General features: G+C 41.9%; 1 protein-coding gene across 3 annotated transcripts; it reads right to left on the reverse strand.

The window, feature by feature from the left end:
* Positions 1-756: 756 nt before the first annotated feature.
* Positions 757-24828, reverse strand: prrc2b (proline-rich coiled-coil 2B). Of its 3 annotated transcripts, none has more exons than XM_042509952.1 (31): positions 24693-24828; positions 20196-20373; positions 19888-20062; positions 18904-19006; positions 18320-18383; positions 17989-18132; positions 16899-17212; positions 16617-16741; positions 16356-16519; positions 15352-15436; positions 15083-15251; positions 13911-14256; positions 13607-13797; positions 12571-12772; positions 12263-12470; positions 9509-11551; positions 8452-8615; positions 8075-8190; positions 7845-7986; positions 7612-7688; positions 7148-7435; positions 6891-6992; positions 6527-6719; positions 6340-6437; positions 6123-6250; positions 5762-6002; positions 5421-5588; positions 5215-5294; positions 5001-5082; positions 4327-4536; positions 757-3124 (listed from the first exon to the last, which is right to left on the reverse strand). In XM_042509952.1, the coding sequence occupies exons 2-31, from the start codon at positions 20308-20310 to the stop codon at positions 2957-2959; spliced, it is 6705 nt and encodes a 2234-aa protein (XP_042365886.1). In that variant the 5' UTR covers positions 20311-20373; positions 24693-24828; the 3' UTR covers positions 757-2956. The 3 variants fall into 3 exon arrangements, with proteins under 3 accessions (XP_042365886.1, XP_042365885.1, XP_042365884.1); XM_042509951.1 differs by having other exon boundaries at positions 12263-12467; positions 19888-20065; XM_042509950.1 differs by having other exon boundaries at positions 19888-20065.
* Positions 24829-25517: the final 689 nt, after the last annotated feature.

The raw sequence follows: 25517 nt of genomic DNA on the forward strand, positions 1-25517 counted from the left end.
CAGGTCATTAGTGCACACTAGTTATGAATAGTAACAGCATTTTTTTTAAGATAGGAAAGTTACAGCATTACATGAAAACAGCAAAAGCAACAGCAAAAAAAAAAACAAAAAACAAAACAATAGTCAAATTGTCAGAAATTTCTCTCATACCAATTTGATCTTTTTGGAACTTCTTGGATTAATTTTGGGACTCTACTGGTGTAGAAGCAGGGTGTGAAGCTGATGTAGTATAATCCTTACTATAAAGGACAACCAAGCCAGACTGAAGGCCCTTTCAAATGCACAAACACAAGCTGTCTTGATTTGGGGGGGTTTCCCTCTTTCTTTAAGTTCATTTGATGCCTTGAATAAACAGCGTTTCATTTAAATCTGTTTTGCAAACTGGCACAAATGTAAAAATAAACTACTAAGAAAAGGCGTCTTCATTTTTTAAAAACAAGCACATCCACAAAGCATTTTCTGCATGGATTACATGGTGTACACAGGACTGTGACACAGGGCATTTGATCCCGTTATATAGTTTTATGGCACAGCCATGCATGGCAAAACGGTCAATGCAAACCAAATGTTTGCTTGGTTGGAGTAGAAGTGCTTGATTCAGAAGTGCACATTTTGGTGTAGGTACTGGAAGAAAGACTCACACTGCTCAGGTGCCTCGAGGAAAAGCTAATCTTCAAATTAAACACTTCTGCGTGAAATGCTTTCAGAAATTGTGCTGTAGACATAGCCTAAAATCATTCCCCCCATCATTTCCGGTTGCACAAGAATTCAATGCATGTTTTTAATATGACAAAGTGAGAATACATGATCAACAGTACATTTAAGAAATCACAACTGCTTTATTTCTTTTCTTTCAATAAGCTCTTTTTTTTTTTAACAAGGGAGAGTAATGACCAAATATCTGAAAGGATAAAGATCAGGTAGGATAAATAGAATGCTGGATCAGCTGTAGAAAGCACTGGTCCTTTGACAAAATGAAATATGCATCTTAAAAGTACAAAAAAAAAAGTCAGGGCAACAATTTGGTGCAGGTACGATGATGACAATCAAGCATCAAGATCTTTTGCAGAAAGGGATGAGAGGCAAAAACACTCCAAGCCCAATAAACCTATCAACAAGTGAAAGCAGTCCATTCTGAGAACACAGTGACCTTTGCAACTTTAAATCCTTTATAGTGCCACAATATCTAAAATGAAATGTGGGTTTAAGCCTCCCCTCGCTGACAAGGCTCGACTGTACAGTTTAGTATGCATATACATATATACCAGTGAAACACTGTCAAAGAGAAATTGCAACATTTTGTAGTGTCATGGAGCGTAATGGTAAGCAGTAACATTTAACCAGTTATGACATTGGCATTGTGAGTTTCAAAATGAGTGTCCATTACAAAAAAAAAAAAGATGATTCCAACAGCTTCACATTTTCAAATAGAACAAACACTTTAAAAGTCCTTCGTAGTCCACTGGAACTGCAGTGCTCACAAAAAAGCTTTAGCAAATATTTTAATTCAACAAGCAATGCTATACGCCCCCTCATTTGTGATCATTCGCTTCTAACAGAAAAAAGTTATTTGGACCCTGACTGTGATTATAGTTAGGCTGCATTTATTGCTAGTGCCACCTCAGAGACCAGATGCTGAATAATCAAATGAGTCTTCACAAGTCCCCACAGCGCTGTTAAGTGGGACTTTTAACGGAAATATAGAGAAAAGTCTTTCAAGAAAGCGAAACGCCCCAGACTGAGGGATGTAAAAATCATCACTTACATCACATGTTCATTAACAGACAATTTGATTCATTACAACCCAAACAAAGCGATAAGAAAGCAAACATTTCTATCAGCTATTTTGGGGGGTCCTTTACAGCAATTGTGAATGCAGCACCCCCCACCCCCCTCACACACACACACAAAAAAACTTCACAATGAGCCCGAAAAACTGTTGCCAGCTTGGTTGACCAAAAAATCCACACAGTCGATGGCAGCACTATGAATGCTGAGTTCAGGGTGCAGTCTTTTGTGAAATGTTGCTCTTTTCTAGGTAGGAGTCCCCGCAAGTTTACACACGTGCAGCACATCACATGTACACGCTGTATCAATGCCAGTGAAGTTCCCATGGAAGCAGAATGATTTTTGTAAATTATCCACTTTAAGTTTACATACAGAAGAGACCGAGCGACAGAATGTAAATGCAAAGAACAGTTTTAAGAAAAGAAAATTATTTCTACCAATCTAAGCAGTTTCGCCACAGTTCATGGGCTTGGTGAAGGACCCCAGAAGATGCATTTCTAGGGTGACTTTTGCCATGTTGACATGCAAAGATGTCCACAATTTTTTTGGGGGTTAATAAAAGAAGTCCATTTTTATAGCAGGAATGAGTGATGACTTGAACATTATATTTGCCAGCAAAAATGCCAATGAAAAATGACAAAAAAGTGCCCCACTGCATTTCAAATTTGTTTAAAAAATTCAACAGACTTTTCATTGTGAGCTGTCTGCCAGGTGTTAACGGTTACAGTCCATAAAGAGGGAGTAAATACAGTTTGGCAAAATGGTATGAAAAATGAACCATCTGTCTGAGTTGGCCATTTTCATTTTCCCCACCTTGGAGAGAAACGCACACAAAAAAGAAAAAAAAAAAAAACAGAAATATCTTTTCTCTTTACCAATCTCCCGTTAAAAGTGACTAATAATAAATTAAAGAGGACCTTGAAGAGATCTGCTTAAAAGACCGTTTGTGTCTATGTATATATTTATATATATTTATATATCTCTATACGTGGTGTAAAATAAGAGTGTCCAGTTCTGACAGTTCAAAAGGGGTAATTCATTATGATGTCTGCATGTGTGCCCCTTGCAATGGTGCCTTGAGATCAGGTGGGTCTTAGAAGGCTCAGACATTGGTCAAAGGGGCTTGTGTTGGCAGGCTGAGTGGCGATGAGGATCTTAAGGTCCATTGTTATGCCTTGCCCTCCTCTACTTTGACAGCCTGGGGTTTGATGGCTCCAGTGCGTGCTGGTTTGGCTTGCCCTGTAGAGGGCAGGGGCTCCTGGAGTTTGCTGGTCATGCCCCCTGATGGTGTCTTGCCCTCGCCCACTGCCTTGCGCACTTCTCGCATGGTTTTATTCTGCACAAAGAAAAAAGGCAGAGTTACTAAGATCTACAGCAGTGCCTGAAATACCATAAACTTATGCACTAACACTTGTTTGGATAGCCCAAGACCGATGCGAAGCTATCTGACAATTTTCTCCGTTTGCACAAATGCAAGTTTTGCAGTTACTTTGCCAAATAACGTTAATCTCCACAAAGCTGGCATTTACTTTGACTTTAATTTACTGTTTATTATACTGGATGTTTTTTTAATTGTCATGAGGCCTCATTTACCATAAAATACTAATGTACAACCAACAGCACAACCTCTACAGAGATCATGATTTAAGCCCTTTACACACAGAGATTGTGCTACAGAGCTGCTACCAAGTCCTTATGCTGCCTTTGCATTTTTACACTGAACCAAATGAAAGTTGCATCATGCTGCTCCAGTGGGTGATTTTAGATAGCATGCCGGCATCAAGAAACCAAAAGAGGCGTGATGTTGAACACAACAGTGTGGCTGCTCTTGTGACATATAACAAGTGTCAGGAGCACTTTCTAAACAATAACAATGACATTTACATGGCAAAAAAAAAAAAATTGTTTTCCAAATTTGTGGACATTTTCGGACAGTTTTCTTCTTTTTTTGGAGTTAAAAGCTAACTGCTACTAGCTTCATTTGAAATCTCACATGGTTGGTCACACGCATAACATGTTGTCAAAATGTCACATCTTATATACAGAACGTTGAGGTGGCGTAATGGTACGATATTCCCACCTTGAACAGGTAGTGTAAAAGGGGCTTTAGTCTCATCTCTGACCCAATTTTAAGCCCACATGCTACTCTACCTTCACCATTTCTAACTATTATCATGACTAAATTTAACTTTTAAAAATTTACTGACACATTATATTACATAAATTGCCAGCTTTAGACTATCCAGAAAAGTGAATATTCATGAAAACAATACATTTTACTGATAACTGTGTTAATGAAACAGTTTTATAGTACAGTACAGGTTCACCTATAAACACATCAATTTTAATATTAACAGAATTAGAATGAAGTCTTCCAGTACTGCAAAAGTATCCTATCAAAACCTCTTAGCTGTATTAACTATAACTGCACACTTAAAGTCAAAGACAGACATTAATAATACACCACACAAGTAATGCAAATAGACAAAAAGAAAATGGATAAAATGAAATTACCTATATTTACAGTGGGTGGCTCACCTTCATGCCATCCTCTGGCCCTTTAACAGGGGGCTCGGGGGCTGAGGGAGGGGTGGAGTGGGAAGGGTCACGGCCAGGATTAGGGTAAGGGGGGGAGCGGATGATGACAGGCTTGTTGACCTGCATGACTGGTCTCTGGATGGGGTTGGGGAAAGGGCCAGTGGTGGGGGGCCGCATGTGCATCACCATGCTGCCCTGAGCAGCTGGGACCTATTGGCCCCGGGAGAGGAGGAGAGGGTTGATGAGGGGGTGGGAAATAAAAAAAACACAAATTAGCATGCCAGTATTGAATTTCAAAGGGGAATTTTTAGACTTGGTCCAAATGTCTTATTTCAGTCGTAGGTTTGTTTCCTAATTGGTATCCTATCAATGTGTTTAAAGATATAGCTTTGTATACCATTTACTGCTCTTAATGTTAACAGTGACGAGTGATGCAAATGTGGATGCATTTAACCAAACATCTTAACAGTGAACCCTTGGCCATTACTTTTTTAATGCCATTACTTTGAGATAGATATGAGAGAGCTTATTGGCAGCAACTTTCAGACTTTAGCAAATCAACCAAACATAACACTCTGGTTCATAAACCTCCCCAACTGGCCCAGGAATAAAAATAACCTCATTAACCTTTAAAGTCAACACTTTTCAACACATATATTTAAAAAAAATCATACCTGTTGAGCAAAATGTGTAGGCAGAGGCCCTACAGGCCCTCCAGGACCAGAGGGCTTCCCACTGGGGCTGGCAGAACCAGGTCTAATGAGGACAGGTGAGAAAAAAACATTGTTTTAGAATCCAATTCCTAAAATGTGCATTTGTGATACACTATATCTCACATGTTGACAGAGTAAGTTTGCATATTGAGTGTTAAAAGTTATTTCTACTCACCTGTAGGACCCTACGGATATGCCTGGCGAATGATTGGTCTTCTCAGAGAACTGGAAGCCTTTCATTTCTATCTGTGAGCCCTGAGAATGAGATAGTTACACATGGTCAGTGCTTACTTTTAGGTAAGAGATGCAGCATGTCTATATGGTTTTTAATGAGACTGTTTTTGAACAGTTTTTGGTTGAGCAACATAAGATCAGTCTCACCTCTCTGCTTCCAGTCATGACGGCAGCCTGGGAGCCCGGTGGCAGCATTCGGCGTGGGGCATTAACTGACAGGTTCTGTCCCTGCTGCAGCTGGATGGACTGTGGGAGGATGAGATGTTGCTGAGCCGAGCCATAGCGCAGCTGAGAGCCAGGTAGGGGCATGGTCACCTAGTGAAAACAAAGATTTTGTTGTAAATGCTGATAACATTTAAAGTAACAGTCTAATGATGGTCTGATTATGCTATAAAGGTTTGCTAGGCTAATATGAGTGTTATTTAGCAGCTTTAGGAAGAACGGTAATCTTGGGCAGTTGTGACACTGAGCTTCAGAAATTCACTAACCTGGATAAGCTGAGAGTCCATAAGCTGGGAAGAGCCCATACCAGGCCCCTGGTTCATCTGGCTGTCATAGACAAGCTGCTGGTTGCCGTTCATAGGCTGGTAGTGTGAGCCTGACTGTGTTTTGACCATGTCGGAGGGCTGCATGCCAGGGAAAGCAGAGTAAGGCCCCTTAAGAGGGGCTCCGCCCGACAACACCATGGGGCTGGGCTGTGACAGGTTGGGGTGCATGTACACCTGGGACCTGAAAGGAAAACGTTTTAAATACATGTTGGTGCCACATACATGAAACAGATAAGACAACTAAAGTCAGGTAGATTAATGGGACCAGTCTAAATTCCACAATACGTTGAGGTGGCAGTACCTGAAGGGGGGGATAGAGTTGAACATCTCTTGGGACTGAGAGACAGGTAGACCTCCCCGAAGCCCCAACTGAGCCTGAGCCTGAAGAGACGTGTGTAAAGAGATTGGAATCTGCTGGGCTGCGGCCGCCTGAATGGATGAACAAATGCAACATAATGAAAACTCTCCTGATCCAAAAACAAGCCTATCTTTGTTTGTGTGTGCATTTTTCTCTTTACCTGTTGGTATGTCTGCTGCTGGGTCATGGTGGGAGGTACAAGGCGGGGCTGGCTGGGAAAAACATGTCCGTCCAGATACAATGGGGGAATATGATTACCTATAGAAGAGACACACAACGGGCTTTTAATTTTGTTTCCCTCAAAGATCAAGTCCTCGTCAAACAGAGAAAATTAAATGCAGTTTTACCTTGCATGGACATGGAGGGTGCTACTGACGCCACAGGCATCGGAGGCATGGAAACCCCTCCAAAGGAACTGTAGCTCACACCACTGGATGAGCCGACACTGCAGGGAGGCTGAGCACCTGAAACACCTCCGCCAGGAGAGCCTTGCTCAGGGAGGGACTGGGAGTTCTCCCATGCCTTGCGTGCTGATTCCATCTGCAGAAAAACAGACATAAGTTGATAAGCATGCTTAAAACAGTCAGTTTTGCCTTTTTGTTCCCTCATACAAGAGAGGGTTGCATTAATAGATACTGATTATTCCATATTTGTCCCATGTAGGCTATGATAAAATTTAGATCGGTGTAAATGGGATTGTAACTCAAATACCTTGAGTGTGAGGTCAGCGCTGGGGAAGGAGATGGGGTTCAGGTTAATGGCAGGCTGCAGGTGGTTGGAACGCAGCATGGGGATACTCTGATTGAGAGCCGTCTGTTTCAAAACAAAAGATCAGGATAAATAAGTTGTCAAGTCGATATCTCGTTTGGAAGCAAGAAATAGAAACTTTTGACCACACTGAAGAATACTTACTGTCATTTTTAAAATGTATTTAACAACATCACAAATGTAGAAATATAATCACTCACATTTGTGGTAAGTGCGTCCTGAAGCTTGTTGACAGGATTGGACACGGGCACTGGGGTGGAGCCCGGTGGGAGGCTGAAATCAGAATCTTTGGCACTGACACCAAACTCAATGGGAGGCACAGGCAACACAGCGTCCACATGGAGGTCCACACCATTGACAGGCGTGATTGGGCCACCTTCCAGCCGATCAACACCCTCTGATCCCTTGCGGTGCTTCAGGGAGCGCTCATTTCCGATGGGCCCTGGCTTGTGCTGTTCTTTGCTCTGCTCTGGGCCAGCATCAGAGTCCTGTGCAAGAAGAAGAAAAGGCAATAATCAGTTGTTTTTTTCCTCAAAGTCATCTGATACAGTTAAAGCTCATTTGTTATTTGTCAATAATGAGGCAGAGAAAAAAATTAAATTAAGGACATAAAAATATTTTCAGATGCTAACATAATATAGGCTGTGCAGCTGTATTGTAGTACCTCAGAGTTGGGCTCGCTCCCAGTGTAAGACACCTGTTTAGTCCATGAGTCTCCCCCTGAGGATTGTACTGAAAGAGCTAAAAAAGATAAATGAATATTATAAGAGAACAATCTATTTTCACACAATATTCACTGAAGAAAATTGCCTAAATCCATCTGTAAAATTGATAAATGTTAACAAACAAACTTTTTGTCATGAAAAACTAATCATGTTCTCATGAACTGTCTACTACCTGAGCTGTTGGTCTCCCAGATTTCAGTCCCCAGGTTGTTGGATGAAAGTGCTTCCTCGGGTTGTTCGATGCTCATGCTTCCCTGCTTTTTGGCAAAGCGTGGCGGTATCTTGGATGCGATAGTCCTGTTCTTCACTGGCACCTAATACAGGCAGCAATGAGAAAAAGCTGAACAAACTGCACACTTTTTGTTCATCTTTGGCATGATTATTCAGCATATGTTAACTTACAGCAGCTCCCTGTTCCTTCCTCCTCCTCTCATCGTCCTGTGGGCGTCTTTGCTTTTTGGACATGGCATCCTGGTATCCATCTGGATTTAAAACTGGTCCCCCTGTATCCCCCTCAACTACAAAACAGGCATGTTGTCAATGCAAAATTATCTGCAGAACTTTATTTCTGGTTAAAAAGTCAGTGCTGCAACATGATCATCAGGTTTTTAAGCTTAAATGAGATCAGCAATAAGTATCTACCCTGAAAATGTAGAATCATAACAGCTCCAGTTGCTCAGGGAATTATTAATGTAAATAGTTCATCTGTAAGGAGGCTCATTTCATTTCTATCAACATGGAGATCACAAAAAAATAACATTTTTAAAAAATGGACTCACTTGGGTAGCTGCTGAGCTCATACTGGGATAGAGGTTCAGCAATGTCTGTCTTGACAGGTCCTTGCTTCAGCTCCTTGTCTAAATTCTTCCCAGCGGGCTCACTGGGCTCTCTCTCCTCCGGCTGCTCTATGCTGTAAACTGGACCCGGCTCATCTGGGCCCCTGCTGCAGGACAGGAAAGGGGGGAGACAAGGGAGTTTTAATTCGGTATTCTGACATTGACTAAATACTAATTACACAGTAGCAAAATAACCAAAACATTTGAGAATCTTGTGCTCAATTAAAATCTTATTTTGGCAGCTAAAATCAAATATAACAACAGCCAATTAAGTTCAGCGAAGGTTACAGATGACAGATGGAACAAGAAAAAGAAACAGGATTAATTAAAATTCAGGCTCAGGGGGAATGCTGAGGAGTGTTAGTGGCCAATCCTCCTGTCAGGCACAGGTGCTCCTCACCACATTCATCTAGCCAATCAAACTGAGCTGCATCCTCATCTGGGACAGACTGCATGGTGAGAAGTGCTCAGTGCCTCAGGCTTTGTTGAACAGCAGGGGCAACACTGGCAAACTACAAATAACATTTTCACATCCTTAAACAGTGGAGCAGAATGAAGAGCGTCCGCAGACCAAATCTAATCTAAAGGTTAGGGACAGACTGATAGTCAAGAGACCAAATAAGTTAAAAGCTAACCTATGGTACAAGATAATGACAGACATTCCTCTCACACAATCCAGAATTTAATCCTCTGAAACCTGAGCATATTGGCACATTTCTTTAAATAACACTTTTACACTTTAATAACACATTGTTTTCTTTAATAGAGGTGGGCAAAAATATGCTGTTCAGTCCTGTCACCGTGATAGTGAGAGTATATTTAGATCAGAAAAAATATAGGGGACACCCTGTGTAACAACCAGAACTGAAAAAAAGACACCAGAGCATTAGTAGAATTCCCCAGCACATACTGAGGGTGCTTCATTCCCAGTGGCAATACATATGGGTACGGGATCAGAACAATTACTTCAAGTTGAAGTTTGTTCTATTATTTAACTCACCTCTTACAAGAAGTCCCTCCATTCTGCCAGCTGTCGCTCCTGTTAGAGGAGGAGGTCGGGGGATCAGGTGTACGCGCCATCTTGCTTGCCTCCAGCAGTGATGGCTCTCCTTTCCTGTTCTGCCGTTCCACCAGCGGTCTCTGGCTAGAGAAGCTTCTCTTGCAAAGTTCCCTCTTCTCACCAGAGCCTGGTTCGCTGTGGCCAGAGTCGGAGGGAATATCACCAGTTCCTTGTGTACTTGCACCTCCGCTTCCACCTCGCTTCTCTCTCCAGTCCCCAAAGTCACTGTTCTCTGATCCTGTCTCCCATTCCTCTGCCTGGCCATGCTGGCTAGAGCGTCCCCCAGAGTAGTGGCCGCTGGGCCAGCTGTCTTCCCCAGTGCCTTTAGAGCGACCAGGCCAAGGGTTTGCAAAGTCTCCATTTATGTACTCGTCACTTGTCCACTGGTTTGAGCCAGGTTCGCGTTCTTGTTGGAGACGTCGGAAGCGCGGAGGCTTGTCTTGACGGGGTGGACGTCGTCTTCTTAACATCTGCCGGTCAGGGTTGTCATTGTCAAAGTAGTATTCTCCTTCACGGTCCTCTGTGCCATTTTCCATGAAGGAGCCAGTGAATTTAGGGGGGTACTTGAGAGTATCACGTTCAACAGGGGGTCTGCGGGAGTAAGCAGTCTCAGCTCCAGGACCATAACCATTTTCTTGCATGGAGCCACCACTGCTACTAAACTGGGGCCCACGGCCCCTCCATGTAGAGATGTCCCTGGATGCTCCAAAGCTTCGACTGTAACTTCCAGTGGTGTTCAGTCTGGGAGGCAGCATGCGACCCCCAAAGCCCCTGCTGGCTTTGGCCTTTTCTCTGGAATCCGGGGCCGTCTGGTCATCTGTGTAAACCTTGTTGGATCTCCACGAGTCTCTATCAGCCTTACGGACTTCTCCAGACTCTGTGTAACCTTCTCCATTTTCAGATCCCCTCTGGCGGCGCCTCTTGGGCAGCTCCTCATACTCAGAGGCTTCACTCAAGGTCTCACTAACATTTCTCCTACGGGGTTTGCCCCTCTGAAAGTCCTCGACCTTGACAAGGTCCCTAGGCGGTGCTCTGCCTCTGCCTGTCCGCTGAGCGCCACTGCTGTTGTTGTTGTTGTAAGCCCCTCGGAGATTGTCTCCACCACGGCCGCCACGGGTTCCACCTCTTGAGCTAAATTCCCTAAAGCCTCGACTACGGCCTCTACCTGTCCCCCTGACTGCACCAAAGGCCTGTTCTTCATCGATGAAGATCCAGTTATTGCGCCGCGGTGCCTGGGGCTCCCGGTTTTCCTGGCTATGTCTAGGTGACTGGCTCTTGCCACTGTCCCAGGCGCTCTCCTTGGGAGAGTCATCACTGTGGGTGCTCAGAGGCCTGTCTGTTTTGGTGGGAGCCGGTGACTGACGCTGCCTCTCTTCGGGCTGTTTCTCAACAACAGGTGAGGCTGAGCGCCTGTTGCTGGCAGGCTGGTTATCTTTCTTCAGGTCATAAACATTAGTAAGGACTTCTTTCTCCAGGCGGTAAGGGACTGGCTTCTCCTCTGGCTCAGGTTTAGGCTTCTCATTCTCTTTGTCTTCCACTTTGAGAGCCTTCAGTACTGGTTTCTTTATGGGCCCAGTTCTGCGAGTTAAGGTGCGCCCACTGGTCTCAGATGGCTGGCTAATGCTACTACTGGAACTGGAACTGGCTTCAGACCACTGGCTTTGAGAACTGTTGAGTCCTCCATCTTGTTTCTGGCCTCCATCTCTTTTCCAATTGTCCTTGGAGACATCTAAGGTCTCATCGTGAGATTCAGAGCCGTCTTTCAGATGCTTGTCTCTAGAGTCTTGTTTTGGGTAATCACTATCTGCATGATTCAAGGAGTGGCTCTGAGCAGTGGTCAGCAGGCCTTGGTCATGATGTTGGTGCTCTCTGTCTGAGCCTCGGCTCTGGTAAGCATGATGGGGGATATCATCTTGGGTGTGGGTCAAGCAATCGCTGGCCCTGTCTTCATAAGAGTCCTGTTGGGAGCAGGCCAGATCACTCCTGTGGAAAAAAGAAGATACACAATGTTAAAGAATGACAAAAGACAAGAGGGACATAGGTCACATAACAGAATTTTATGTGATAATGCTACTTTATATGGTTGATTGTAGGGCTGTACCCAACTTAGAATTATAACAGTCAAATCGGGTTTGGCTGCTCAGTATGAATATTCAAGGATTCATTTTGTTTTCCATCTACAGTTTTTAAGTCTGAATGGGCTCAGTGGGACATTCAGTGTGACAGCAGCATTCATGTAATATAGTCAAAAAGCTAACGGCGCTAACAACACGTTGTTAATGTGTAACAACCTTTTTGCCAACACTAAATATCAAACAAAAGCCAAAGACTGTATGGTATTAAGTTGCTGTGCACTGTAAATTCACCACTTCCAAGCAGAGTGTCTCTAATCATCTGTGCCACTGCCCGCATGTCCAAAACTGCATGCGTCAAGGAGTAGCATGAAAGTCAACAGCACTCACTCCGCAGCAAAATGTGGGGACCAAAACATCCCCAGCAGTAAACTGCACAGAAAAAAAAGACTGTTCGACTTGAAGCAATCTCAGTCAATTCAGGGTCTCCGACTGATGACTGAATCTCTGACTACCCAGGGGCAGCCCTAGCTGATACCAGGTACTTTTTCAAAATACAAGCATGTAAAGCAAAAATTGTATTAGAGCTAAAAAATCACAGGCTCAAATATTTTAAACAAACCTGTCATCTGGCTGGCCACTGTCTGAGCTTTCATGCTGTCTCTGGTAAGGTGGTGTGAAGCTGCGCAAGGGATAGCCATCTTGGTTCCACATAGGGTAAGGCTCTGTGGAAGGGGCTCTTCTCTCCTGGTGCAGGTTGGGATGGCATCCCTCATCAGAACCAGGGCTGTTCAAGTGGTCTTGATGCATCATGGGTTTCATCATTCCTGCTGAAAACAGATGGTGATCAAATTCGTGTTTTTCCATGATAAAAAAACAATCTCATTTCAGATGCAGAGGTATATGCTCATTACTTGAGTCAGTATTCACCTGAAGAGTGGACAGTACCAGGGTAGTAGTCCACAGGAGATCGTCCTTGGGTCATGCGGGGATCCATGAAAGGCGGCATCATCATCCAGCGAGGGTCAAACCCAAGGACATGTGGGGGATAATAGCTCCGCTGGGCGTGGCTGGAGCCTGACGGAGCTGTGTGACCTGACTGCTGCCAGTGTTGCATCTTGTATACTTGTTCCTGTACAATATATACAACAAATACACTTGTAAGAGATGATGGACAAAATCCAGCCTTGCTTTGTGTATAATCCACTAAAACATCCTGCAAAAACATCTGGATTTTGAGAGGGGACACAAAATGATAACAAAGGGACACACACAGATTTTAATTCTGTGGGAAATGCTGTATTTCACATTCACAATTAAACACTGACGACGTTAAAGCAGCTCTCAACAAGGATTTAATAATTAACACTCAAGAGTTATATCAAGAGAAGTGAGACTGAATATCCATGCTTTACTCCTTATGCATTATGGTGATAATCACAGCAACTGCATTCTGTGAATGACCAATTACCAAATAGTCTAACAATCAGCCTATTTCACAGCAAACATTTTGACTTGTCATAGTAGGAAAGACTACTTTTCATTGATGTGTGACAGTGAGCCAAAGCAGCTAAGATGAATTCAGCCATCATTCATTTTATAATTTATAACTGTGCTTTTTCTCGTGATGTGTCAAAATGTCTTTTGTGAACTGAAATGTGGAAACTGAATCCACCCTCATTTATCAGTGAAAACTGATTGCATTTCCTTTTCTTTCATCAAATAACCAAACAAAATCAGCCCCAAAGACCCCTTACAAGAATTAGCAATGGACAATCTAATCAAAGACAAATAGGTTAACATCCAACAGAAGGCTGTTTGCGTGTTGATGACTGCAGCCTAAAAAAAATCCCCACTTCAATGAACTCTTGAAAGCCCTCTTCTCACAAAGCAGCCACTAATACATTGACGCATTAGTCTGGGATTAAGACTTGATGGGTTAGATGGGGCATCAGCTGGCGCTCACCTGCTGCTGATGGTGCTGTGGCTGCTTTTGAAAGCGGGGTGGGATGGGTTTGGAGGGATGACGTCCACTGTAGTCTCCTGAGGGGGAAGAGGGTTCCTGGCAATCATCCTCGCTGGCACGGTAGTTGGAGAAGGCAGGTTCATCACGGTAACTGTGACCAGGAGACGTGTCTGGGGGACACTCAGTTCCATCTGGAAATTTGTCCACAACAAATGCTTAGAGCTTGCCATAATATTCAATACATTATTTGTAGGCCTAAATGTACAGGTATATTTACAGGTTTGTTTTATTTGATTTTCTTTACCTTTTGTGCCATACTGCCAGTTCTCATGGTGGCCTTTACTCTGTTCACTGTCTGGGGAAAGTGTGACTTCTTTGCCCTCTCCCTCTTTCTGGCCCTCCTCTGTCCTTGATGTCTGCCTTTCAGCCTTCCCAAACTTCTCATCCAGCCTTTTAAGTTTTTCAGCACAAGCAGCCAGCCGTTCCTCACGGGCACGTCTCTCTTCTTCCTCCCGCCGTCTGCGGGCCCTCTCCACAGCCTCTGACAGCTCAGGTGACACATACTTTGTCCTTGCTGGAGCCTGGGTCTGAGGCTGGCGCTGGTGATCATCCTGGTCAGGCAGTGGCTCACCTTGGTTTTTCTGCTGGACCTAAAGATGGAACAGAGGCATTCAAAGAGGGAGGTCAAGGTATAGCATATGAGTTATGTAAAAATGTATTTAAATGTGTTCTTTGAGAAAATGTTTTAACTAAGAAACATTTTATTTTTACTTTAAGTGACAAAAAGGATTTACTCATTTTAAAAGTCATCAACTGTTTGTCATCATCACTGACATTTTAGGTAACAAAACAAATCTGTGTCAATTTCTTCCATAGTTATTCCTGATAGTTCAATTCATTTTAACTTATAGGAAAATGTTAATCAGATGTTGCATTCCTCTAAATTATTAAAATATGGGAACAAGCAACTAAGGTAAAAGACCAGAATCAAACTCAGGAAATAGTTGTTACACAATATATACCGTACCTTACACCACTATGCTTCAAGGATATCCAAAATGACATTGTCTTTAAGACCATCAGATCAAATTGACAACTTAAAACAATTAAGGACTTGTTCAGTAAAAGAAAATATTAAATATTAAGCTTAAATGTGCAGCGATACTATTTATTTCAATTACATCTGTCACATCATTTTCAGTTGCCAAGGCTTTTGCTTGGCAACTGAAAAGTAGTCAGACACATATCTCTATGGTTACTGCAAGGTCATCTTTCCCTATTCACAATGACAGTCTAACTTGAGAGCGCATGGAGGCACACTGCTATTCACATGCTCTGTAGTGATGCCTTATCCTCCACAGGCAGAGATTAAAGAGCAACATGTGTTTTACTGTGGACAACATCTGAATGATTTTATCTTAGATGAGCTATCTTGGGGGGTGGAGGGTGGAAAAACACAGCACAGTGTGTTGTTACCGGTGTGTCCGTAGAGAGATATCTGCCATTGGTCTTCCTGGGAGGCTCGTGGTGGTGATGTTGGTATGAATAGCTCTCCTCAGGGCCCTCCTGGGGGTAAGACACATCTCCTGAACTCAGGGAGGATTGGCAGTCACGCTGGCTCTCTCTTTCCCTTTCCCAGTCAGTCCTAAAGAAATAGATGAAAATTAAACAAGGAAACCTGTAAATGGTGACCGAAAAACAAGAGTGTTTAGAGCAATAATGAGCTATTAGTGAAGAGATCTCACCACATCCTGTTTTTATCGCCGCAGTGGTCTTCTTCATCGTCACTAAACTTAAGCTTCTCACTATAATCAACTTCCTCATGGAGTCCTGGAAAAAAAACAACAAACTAACAGTCAGTGGCAGTAATACAGGTTGGAATATAGAGCATTGGGAATAGATAATAGTATCCTTTATTCACAATCTCAGCTATGTAACTGGAAAAACAATGCAGAAGCTCGTGCATGTTAACAGAGCGCTATAACATTCATACAGCCAGTGATTTAGATTAACGACCAAACTTTAGTATTTATAGAGTGGAGTGGAATAAGTATAGCACTTCTAGGGCTGCCCCTTTAAAGTCGGAGATTCGAATCATCAATTGGAGACTCCTAAGTTGACTGAGACTGCTTCAAGTCAAGCACTTTTTGGCTAGTGAGGGTGTTGTGCAGTGTGTTTCTGGGGACATTTTGGTCCCCACTTTTTGCTATGGAGTAAAAGCTTTTGAATTTTATGATACTCTTTGATAGAAGCTGCTGAGCCTGTAGCAGCACAGAGGAGATACTTGACACAGAGCGAGAGAGAGGCTGCTCTTCTGCTTAGAAGTGGAGAGATTACAGCTCACATCAAGTTAACACACTGCAGTCTCTGGCTTGTGTTTGATATCTAGTGTCGGCAAAAAAGTTTTTTTGCAATCTGTCATTAGCACTGTTAGCTTGTTTAATAGACAACATGAATGCCGAGGTCACACTGAACATCCCACTCAGCCCTGTTCAAACTTTAAAACTTTATGTGGAAAACAAAACGAATCGTCAAATATTGGAATTAAACTGCCAAATTCAACTGACATAATTCTGAGTCGGGTGCAGCCCTAAATACACATGCAAACTATGGCGGCAGTGAATATTCAGACGCTGAAAAAGAAACTTGATGCAGCTCAAACTAACTTCAAACAGTCAATTGTAATCTTTTATTTGGCCTGCTATGAGAGGAGGGTGTAGGTAGTAAAACAAGTCTAAGAAATACTGACCAGCCCATCCATCCTCACAGTCATTGTCAAGTTCATCCAGATCCTTCAGATCCTCTGGATTTATGATGGCCGGGCGCTGCGGTCTGTCACCTGGCCTGCGGATGGGCTGAGAAGAGGGTCGAGGTGGAGCGCGGACAAAGCGGTTCTCTCTTCTCACATCACCACTGCAATCAGAGATGGTAGAAAGTCAAATCAGATGTGACAAACTTCTTGGTCAAACTACTTAAAAGATTAATACTCTGACATTGTTAATGAACTTACTTTACAAGTTCAGGTTTGGCATAGCTCTGTCTAAAAGTGGGTTTGCTGTCAAATCGAGCTGGGGCTGCTATGGTGGTGGGAACATGGTCTGTACCTGGAGCTTCACGTGTCTCTTTAGAGCACATCTGAAAACAGCAAAATGAAACAATGTCTTCATTGTAAAAAGGGATTTGAGCTGTGTCTGGCTATATCCAACGGCTAATTTTGCACAAGTAAAATCAGTCGACTGTCTTCAAAGCTTTTTATCCAAACAGTGGCCAGCAGGAGTCATATAGTACTTACAAATGCAGGCAACATGTCATGGTAGACAGCAGTTGAAGTGTGGTGAAGCTGGTACTGCAGGGCAGTAGGGACGGTTGTTCTGCGGACAGGCTGGGCGGGTCGCAGGGAAGGCTCCTTCGGGTCAAGGACTGGTGACTGAGCCGTCACTACACTAGAAGAGGTTGTGCCGGTGGCAGGGGATGGGTGAGATGAGGCTGGAGGGGTGCCACTCTCACCCAGGGCAGTGAGTTTACCCTCAGGATCTGCTGGCAGGCCAAGGGTCAGGGACGAGGGTTGAAGGTTCCTGCCACCACCTTCCCTCCAGCTCGTCACATCTTGAGGTGGGGAGAGGTAGATGTCAGAAATGTCGACTAACAAATTCTACATGAATGATTTAAAGTGGCAAAATATGAAATTAAGAGTAAAACCACACTGTTTCAACAAAGGTTCCCACACAAGCTAATCAACAAAATTTCAAAACTTTTGTATGACTCTGAAGGACCTATAATTAAAAAAAAACTTGCCCTACTTGGGTGTCGTTTCTCAAACATGAAACATAATTTCTTAACCTTAGACCACCAAATTCTAATCAGCTCATCACTGAGTCCAAGAAGACATTTGTGCCAAATTTGAGGAAATCCCCTCAAGACCCTCTTGAGGTATCCCATATACAAAAATGAGATGGCTACAAGGTCGCCGTGACTTTTGACCACCAAAATCTAATCAGCTCATTGAGTCAGAATGAACATTTGTGCCAAATTCGAAGAAATTTCCTCGACGCATCATCTGTCTTTGGGACAGACCGACGGACATCCCGAAAACACGTTGCCTCTTGTGGCTGGAGGAATCATGTTGTGTATGTATTTTGAGTAAAACTACTCAAATACATGACATTAACAGACACATAACATTGGCTTGTCGATGCACAGACCGAAGTGCTCTCTTCCTCCCATTGCTGGAAGTTTCTTTTGATTATCAATAAGCCATTAATTTGTTCTAGCACTATCATTAAATTCCACACTGTCAAAAATCTTGACGCCAGTTTCACAATTTCCTTCCCAGACATCATATCTATGGAACTGCCAACCAATTCCTCAGAGTTAAGACTTACTCTGGGGGCGGAGGCTTGGTCCGGGCCCATACGACGGATCGAAGCCGCTTCTTTCCTTGCCAGCCCTGTCCTGTTCTCCAGCTGCCTTCAGCGTGGGAAATTCCTCGTGAGAGAAGGGCTGAAGTCGGTTTGAGGCCCTTGAACCTGGTGTTGTCATTGACAGAAGTGGCATTAAGAGAAATGTTTGACTTATGCAAACAGGAGACTGCTGTACCAACTGCCAAAGACATATGGGGGTCACAATCTGGACAGCATATCATTCACCATTAGCGTGTCAATTGATTTTAAACATGCCGCATTCTCAGTTAGAGACAAATCAGAGATGACTCACCATCTTGCTCTATTGCCTTTCCATTTAGCTGGGCCCATTGCTTTGGTCCACCTGTGTTTGTGTTCTGTGGAAATGTGGAAAATCAAGGTCACAGTCCAGTATCTGCATAATGTCTCTTTGACCTTTAAGTCTTTTTGGTCAAGTTTGCCAACTTCATTTTGACTTTCTCTCTGTGTTAGCTCCACTGAAACAGATCTGACTGTCTACAACAGAAAAGAGGACTGGGAATCATTCTATCTGTATCTTAAAAGCAAAAATGTACGTCCACTTGGCAGAGACATTCGCTCTCAAACTAACAAGTGACATGCAGCGAAGGGCCAAGGCTGGAGTCGAACCTGCGACTGCTGCAGCGAGGACTCACTTCAGCCTCTGTACATAGGGCACCTGCTCTACCCACTAAGCCACTGACGCCCCCATTTTAAAAAACATTTAATGTAATCTGCGCCAGACTTGCAGGTGTGTATTAAAGAACAAGTCGCAAAAATCAAATAGGAGACAGAAGTTTAAACGAAATTATTATGATGGTTAAAATCAGCAAAAAAAAATATTCCAGGTTGAACATAACCACAAGTAATCATACAAACCTCCTGGTTGGCTACCGGTGAGGGCTTCTGAAGATTGGAGACAGATTTCTGTAAAGCCAGCTGCGGCTGCAACTCCGGCAGCTGTGGTATTGATGCAATAGAACTACAAATAAGAAAGAAATGCAAAAATTTAGTCAAAGTTGGCCCATATAACAATGACATGATAAAAAGCAATAGCACAGAAACAGCAACTCTTAACTGACTTGCACTGTAAACTGGACCTCCAGGCAGGTGCAAATACAACCATTTCTACTCATGCAGAAAAAAAGCTTTGAAACAACAGCTGACTTTTACAAAGCTCAAAACTTTACTGCACATTCTGATGCTGAGAAGACTGAAGTGTTTTTTAAGTTGATGCTGGTCTCTTAGAATGAACCATCCAATTTCATCCAGTGGTATTAACTTGTAGTCAGCTTGTTTTCTTTTAACACCTTCATCTCTATGACTAGAGGGCAAACTAGAAAAGCTCTAAGAACACCACTGTTTATAAAAAAAAAAATCACACATCAAAGATATACAACGCAAGATTGTCATTTACTGTTTGTAAGAATGACAGGAAAAGCCAACCCCAGATTAAGTTGAGCATCTTGCCTCAATATATTTGCGTTGGCCTGCACTGTGTCTTAAATGTCTGTTAATTATGGTCTGGCGCCTTATTAAAACTTTTTTATAAAGCCCCAGCCTCACCTGAGCCCTGTGGGTGTACACATCGATAAACCTCCCGAACAAACAAAGAAGGAGGAAAATAATAAAACACAGACAGAACGCAGAGTCTCGCAGAAAAATACACTCCCACACATTTCTGGTGGGTTATAAGTAATGATTGAGGGAGATTATTTCAGTGAGTCTTAACATCGTTTTTTAATGGAAATCCCGCATGGTATATTAAAAAATACTTGAGGCACATTGGATTTACCTAAAACTCTCTATAATGATCAAAAGAGTAGGTAGTTTGCTGGATTTTAGCTATATTTCACCCCTTACCTCTTTTGATCGGGTTGTTCCTGCTTGTTTGCCCATCCTGTACCGTCTTTCGGCACAATAATCACGTTGGGATCGTTTCCTTTGTTTTCGGACTTCAAGCTCGGCAGGTGAGCAGGAGGGGGCATGCGCCGGGCTGCGGCCACTTTGCCAAGACTCTGCAAGCCATGTCGCGGAACTACTGGGAGATAAACACAGGCAGATAAAGCACGGTGTGGGTTACATTAAACATAGAGATCAAAACATTATAACAAGAGATGTAAAGAATGTCATTAAATATTAGAGAGGGAAACAAAATAAATCAAACTTACCTGCGTTTTTCTGAGTTTCTATTGATTTTCCCTTGTACTTGTCAAATAGGCTGAGTGAGGAATACTTGCTTTTCCCATCCTTGGACTTGGTTATTTGCCCCAAACGATCGGACATTGCGATGTAATGTCATCGAGTATGGAAATTTTTCTTTGCGCCTCTTCCCAGTGCCTTCTGATTCTACAAAGAGGAGCGGAGAAATATCCAGTTTTAGAACAGATCTAACTGTAAGAAAAAATACTTTACCTTATGAGTGGGAGACGGTCGTCTACGACTGGGTTACTACATATTTTCCATTACAAAATTCCAAACATTTACAGACTCAAATTTACACTTTTCTGTTGCTTTTTCAGTCCATATTTGACATCTGAGTACAAATAGCCAGAATCAATAAGTTGAACAAAGTTAAGTAATTTTCACAGCATCTGTGCGGCCTTCTTTATTCACTGTGTCCATGCTAATGAGATGAACACAACCTAACAAGTACAGGTTTTCTTGCACAGAAAAGACAGAGCATTTAATTCACTGATAACTATACCACTGCATTACTAAAATGTTCAGACAGGCTTTATCTGTTGTTATTTTTGATATGCAATTCAAAGATCCTGTTGCATTTTCTTCCAAACTAATTTGGTTAAAGATTTATGGATTTGGTTTGGTTATAAGGCTCTTGGGGCAGAGGTGTTTTGCAGGCTGTGACATACAGGAGTAGAGGCAGCTCTGTGTAATTGTGCTGAGTCGCATGCCATACTTCTTGCATGCTTTTGAAGATATCAAGCACGCTCTGGCCCGCACAATCAGTCAGGTTCTGTTTTGTGGGTATATAAAGACACAGTATACTCAGATTCACAGTGATGTAAATACTGTTGGATAGTTTGTTCTGGTTGTCTAACTCTCTTATTATTCTTATTATTTTTTAAAATCAGACTATATTCTCACATAAGAGCAGGCAATTTAATATGTTTTGAGTATAGTTTTTGCAATTTGTTTATGTGTGACTTTTAACAAAAGATGTGTGCTGATGTGAGGTCAGTCAGTCGTCCTTAGTCATGGCTTCTTCTACCATATGTCAGAGCCCTTGCCCAGAGCCGCTATGAAATCTCTTCTTTACGTCATCTTTAAATTTTTTCACAGAACCAAACAATGGGATCATCATGTAGCTCCAGTGTGTGATTTTAAACAGCATGATGGCATCCCAGGAGGGAAAGATGTGCGACTCGTGTGATGTGTAAAAACACAGACGACCTCAAGTGCGACATATAACATGTGTCAGCAGCGCTTCATAAACAATAACAATGACATAGCATGGCAATAACAAACATGTACTGTCCCTGTTATATGGTGGCTGATCTTGTCATCTGATATGAGGGTATGAAGCTCATGGATCTCAATGTTTTACCAATTTGCAGACATTTTCAGATGTTTTTTTTAAAAATCCCTGCAGTGGGCCGTACAAATAACACGTCATCAAGATGTAACACTCATCCCTGCCGGCTGTCTCTTTTATATAGACATCATTTCTGCGTTGTTACTAACTCCACTGTCAACTTAAAGGCGAGACAATTCTGTCACCCCATTCTGTCATCGTACCTCTTATATAGAACGGTGGGACTGAGTAACAGAGCAACATTCCTGCTTTGAACAAACAGTGTGAAAGGAACTAATGATAATTAACATTTCATCTGCGACATCACATTTGTACTGAAAACAAGACTGAGCCATGTTGGCTCTGATCACAGTTAACACAACATGGTATGCTAATCTTTTTTTAAAAAAATACGTTTTGTGTTCAGGTAAACCTTATTTTGTTTAAAAAAATAAAAAGAAACAGGATGCAGTTTTGAAACAGGCACTGTCCTGTCCTTAAATGCACATTTGATTTGAAATGGAAACGTGTGATTTGTCTTTTGACTTTGGAAATTCAACTTCAGTTTTTGTGTAGTCAATTCTCTGACCTGAGGGCAGAGACGACACGTCCAACCTGTCTATGACATGATAATTGTAGAGTTCCTAGAGTAGGACTACTGGTATTTTGTACAAAAATATACCCGACAAACAGCACCAAGTTGCTGTAAAAAAAAACAAAAAAAAAACAATGCTGCAGACATGCTGCCCTCCACAGATCCATACGCAAGTGTGTAAATCTAAATAAGATAAAATGACTTTGAACAATGTTTAACTAAACCAGTAAAACCGGACTCCAATCAATCCTAACATCACCAGGTTTTCACTTATTTTTAGAGTTCAGGTATGTGGATTATGCAGAGTCCTTCATAGTCTGTACGGTGTGATACACCCAAAGGTGAGGGGGAAATTTTCTGTTATTAGACAAAACCATCACTTCTAACTTATTAATTATTTAACATGTTAAACACTCTATTCAAACCAATATTAAGGACGACATACCAAGTTCTTGTTGGCAGGAAGTAAACATCATAATGTTGCCATGCCAAGAATCCCTACACTTTCCTGGTTGAAACTCCATTTCCATCTATTCTTTCCTTGCTGTTCAGCTCCTTGGTTAAGGTTGTACACACTAATGTACTTGTCCGCAGTTCACATCTGACAAAATCTTAAAGTTACCTGCTTGAATAACATGTAATTGTTGACGACAACACAACATGTAACCAAACCAAAAGATACACTAAATGTAAAACAACAATATAAAGCAAATACTACTATAAATTCTAACAGGACTAACCGCAGCAAACAAAAACATGTGGCTAAACAAAATTATATAACACACTGTAAACAAAAAATAAAATGCAATGGCAATTCACGAATGTTTACCAATTGAGTTGTTGTTTAAAGTTACACTGAACCTATATATTATCTGGCCTGGATTAAAAGTATTTTAAAGCAGGAGGGATTTCCAACATTTACTTGTCCCCTTTATATACGCTTAATCTGCCAGAGTGGCTAAGTGGCTGCAAAAATTTACAGGCAACAGCAAGATCTGTCAGCTTGTTATTGATAGGCAAGCAAAATTATTTTGAAATTAAATTATATGGTTTTTACAAAGACAATCAAATCTGGTGATCATTTTCGAGTAGAACGGTGTGATGGTCAAACATGATCAGTCAACATTTAATGGCTACTTAACTCACATTTCAAAATTATAGCTTAACATAAGTACCACAATAATATATGTGAAGAGATGGAGACACAATGCTTTAATAATGAGAGCTAAAATTCCGTGTATCTTATATAACTGCAGCTATTCAACAACAGCCCACAGGTGATGTTTTGAGCACTCAAAACACAAACACACACAAATAAATACCGCTGTTTGAAACGAATACCAGACAACCTATATCACAGGTTACCAAAGGCCGCTCCGTTGAGGCTCCGCATAGGCGTTTTAACGGGACTTGTAGGAAAAAATAACTGTCCGTCAAGGTCGATTTAACTGAGTATTAAAACAAATCACGTTGTTCCCTTTTACTTTATTTTCAGAAAAAAACCACAACATCTACAAGGACCACACAATGACAATTTTAGTGTTAGTAAACGTTCAGGTAGATATGGAAGCTAACGTTATGACAGCTAACGCCAGCCTAATCCATTTCTTGACTTTGTTTGCAATTTAGAGGTTATTTCCATCAGACAACCTATGGAAAATAACACAAGTACTGCAAATGCGTGTATTAACCATACGTTTAATATATTTTGACGTCTGCTGGGTGAAATTCGTCCTCTCTAATGTCAGCGTTAGTTGTCGGTACCGTTACCTTGAAAGCTAAATGCTAATTCCTGCACATGAAACTGACACCAGCCAGTTAGCTGCACGAAAACAAAACCAAAATGTACTTCGTGTAATAAGATATAACAAATGGCGATCTTGTTCAGTTTAGCAGACAATAAAGGCTAGCCAATATTGCCATAATTTGTAACATAAACACTCAAACGTCAAAAAATGACCAAAAGTGCAGTTGCTAGCCATCACTAGTAAAATATGCTAGCTAGTGGCTAAAGAAAATGGCTATGTAAACATGGCCAACAGTGACCAAGGTTCTGTAGAGCTATATATCTCTCTCTACATATATATATATTATACCGCATATTAGACGGTGCCAACACAGACCAATTGCTGGTTTTCTGTTTATTCAAGCTAAAAACAACGACACACTGTTCTTACTTAGCTTCAGCTAGCTTCGACAGTCGCAGCTTGTTGAAAACTAGCGAAACGACAATCCCGTGTAACTTCAGTCTAGTGTTCAAAAACAACCCTGACAGGCCGGGGGGTTAGGGGTATTTGCATTTGAGCTTGACATTAAGAGACACACTGTATTTTGCGGGAATTTCTACAAAACACTCAGCCCCATACTAACATTTTCAACCTTTCGTGGTTTTCAGAACGGTCTCACGACAGCGCTGGGAATGTAGGACAAGGCGATTAAAAATGGCTGCTGCCCAGAACAAAGCAACAATAAAACTGGGCAGCGGAGAAGACAAGCAAAACTGGAGATTTGACACAACAAGCTGCGTCCATAACTCACCGATTCAAAGACTTAGTGTATCTTCTGATCAGTCACAGTGATATATTTCCACAAATTCTTGTCTACTCAAAGGATGGATGGCGATTGAAAAGCCCAATCTTCATAGGTTGAACCGATCGCAGCGTTGTTGCTGGGGTCCTACCCGGCCTGGAAATGAACAGGGCTGTGTGTAGGCTGGACCGGCTCGGCTGAGAGCGTCATACGTCACCAGACGTCGTTGGCAGGGAAACACACGAGCGCCTCTGCTGGTTGATCTCAGCAGCTACAGAAGCACCCTGCTCAGTTTTGAGCTATGTGTTCATGTCTTTTTTTTTATAAATATTACATTAATGCAGTATTATGCAGTAAATGTCAATGCAGTAAAAATAAAAATATATTCTGACACTACAGGTGTATTAACATTTCATTAAAACAATAAAATCAGATCAAAGGTTGAATGTGTTACATTAATGTTCATCTTGGTCTATAATCCCTGTTGGCCTAATTGCTAATAATAATAATAATAATAATAATAATAATAATAATTATAATAATAATAATAATGACAATTTATGTAGCAACGTTTGTAGCAGAGTTTACAAAGTGCTTTGAGTAAAGCAAAAAGCAAAAGCAGAAACAGTGTTGACGTGTTCATTAATCATTAAACAGTGGTGTTCATTAATGCACATCACCGGCACTGCTGCTGGTCATGCGGCACATCCACACCATAAAGTTGCACTCAAACCTGTATAAATGTGAATTTCAATGTAAATATCAATATATATCTTGCACTCCAACCATTCTTGTATATAACACTTTAATTCCATGGTTCTGTTTCTTGCACTG

This window comes from Plectropomus leopardus, chromosome 20, assembly GCF_008729295.1.
Source record: "Plectropomus leopardus isolate mb chromosome 20, YSFRI_Pleo_2.0, whole genome shotgun sequence".
NCBI lineage: Eukaryota > Metazoa > Chordata > Actinopteri > Perciformes > Serranidae > Plectropomus > Plectropomus leopardus.

Excerpts from the sequence above, each read along its gene's own strand:
- prrc2b (XM_042509950.1), bottom strand. The coding sequence starts at position 20,310 with ATGTCCGATCGTTTGGGGCAAATAACCAAGTCCAAGGATGGGAAAAGC. Across the intron at positions 14,257-15,082 it reads ATCTCTCTACGGACACACCG|GTCCAGCAGAAAAACCAAGG; the intron begins GTAACAACACAC and ends TTCCATCTTTAG. Across the intron at positions 7,987-8,074 it reads GGAAGGAACAGGGAGCTGCT|GTGCCAGTGAAGAACAGGAC; the intron begins GTAAGTTAACAT and ends TGCCTGTATTAG.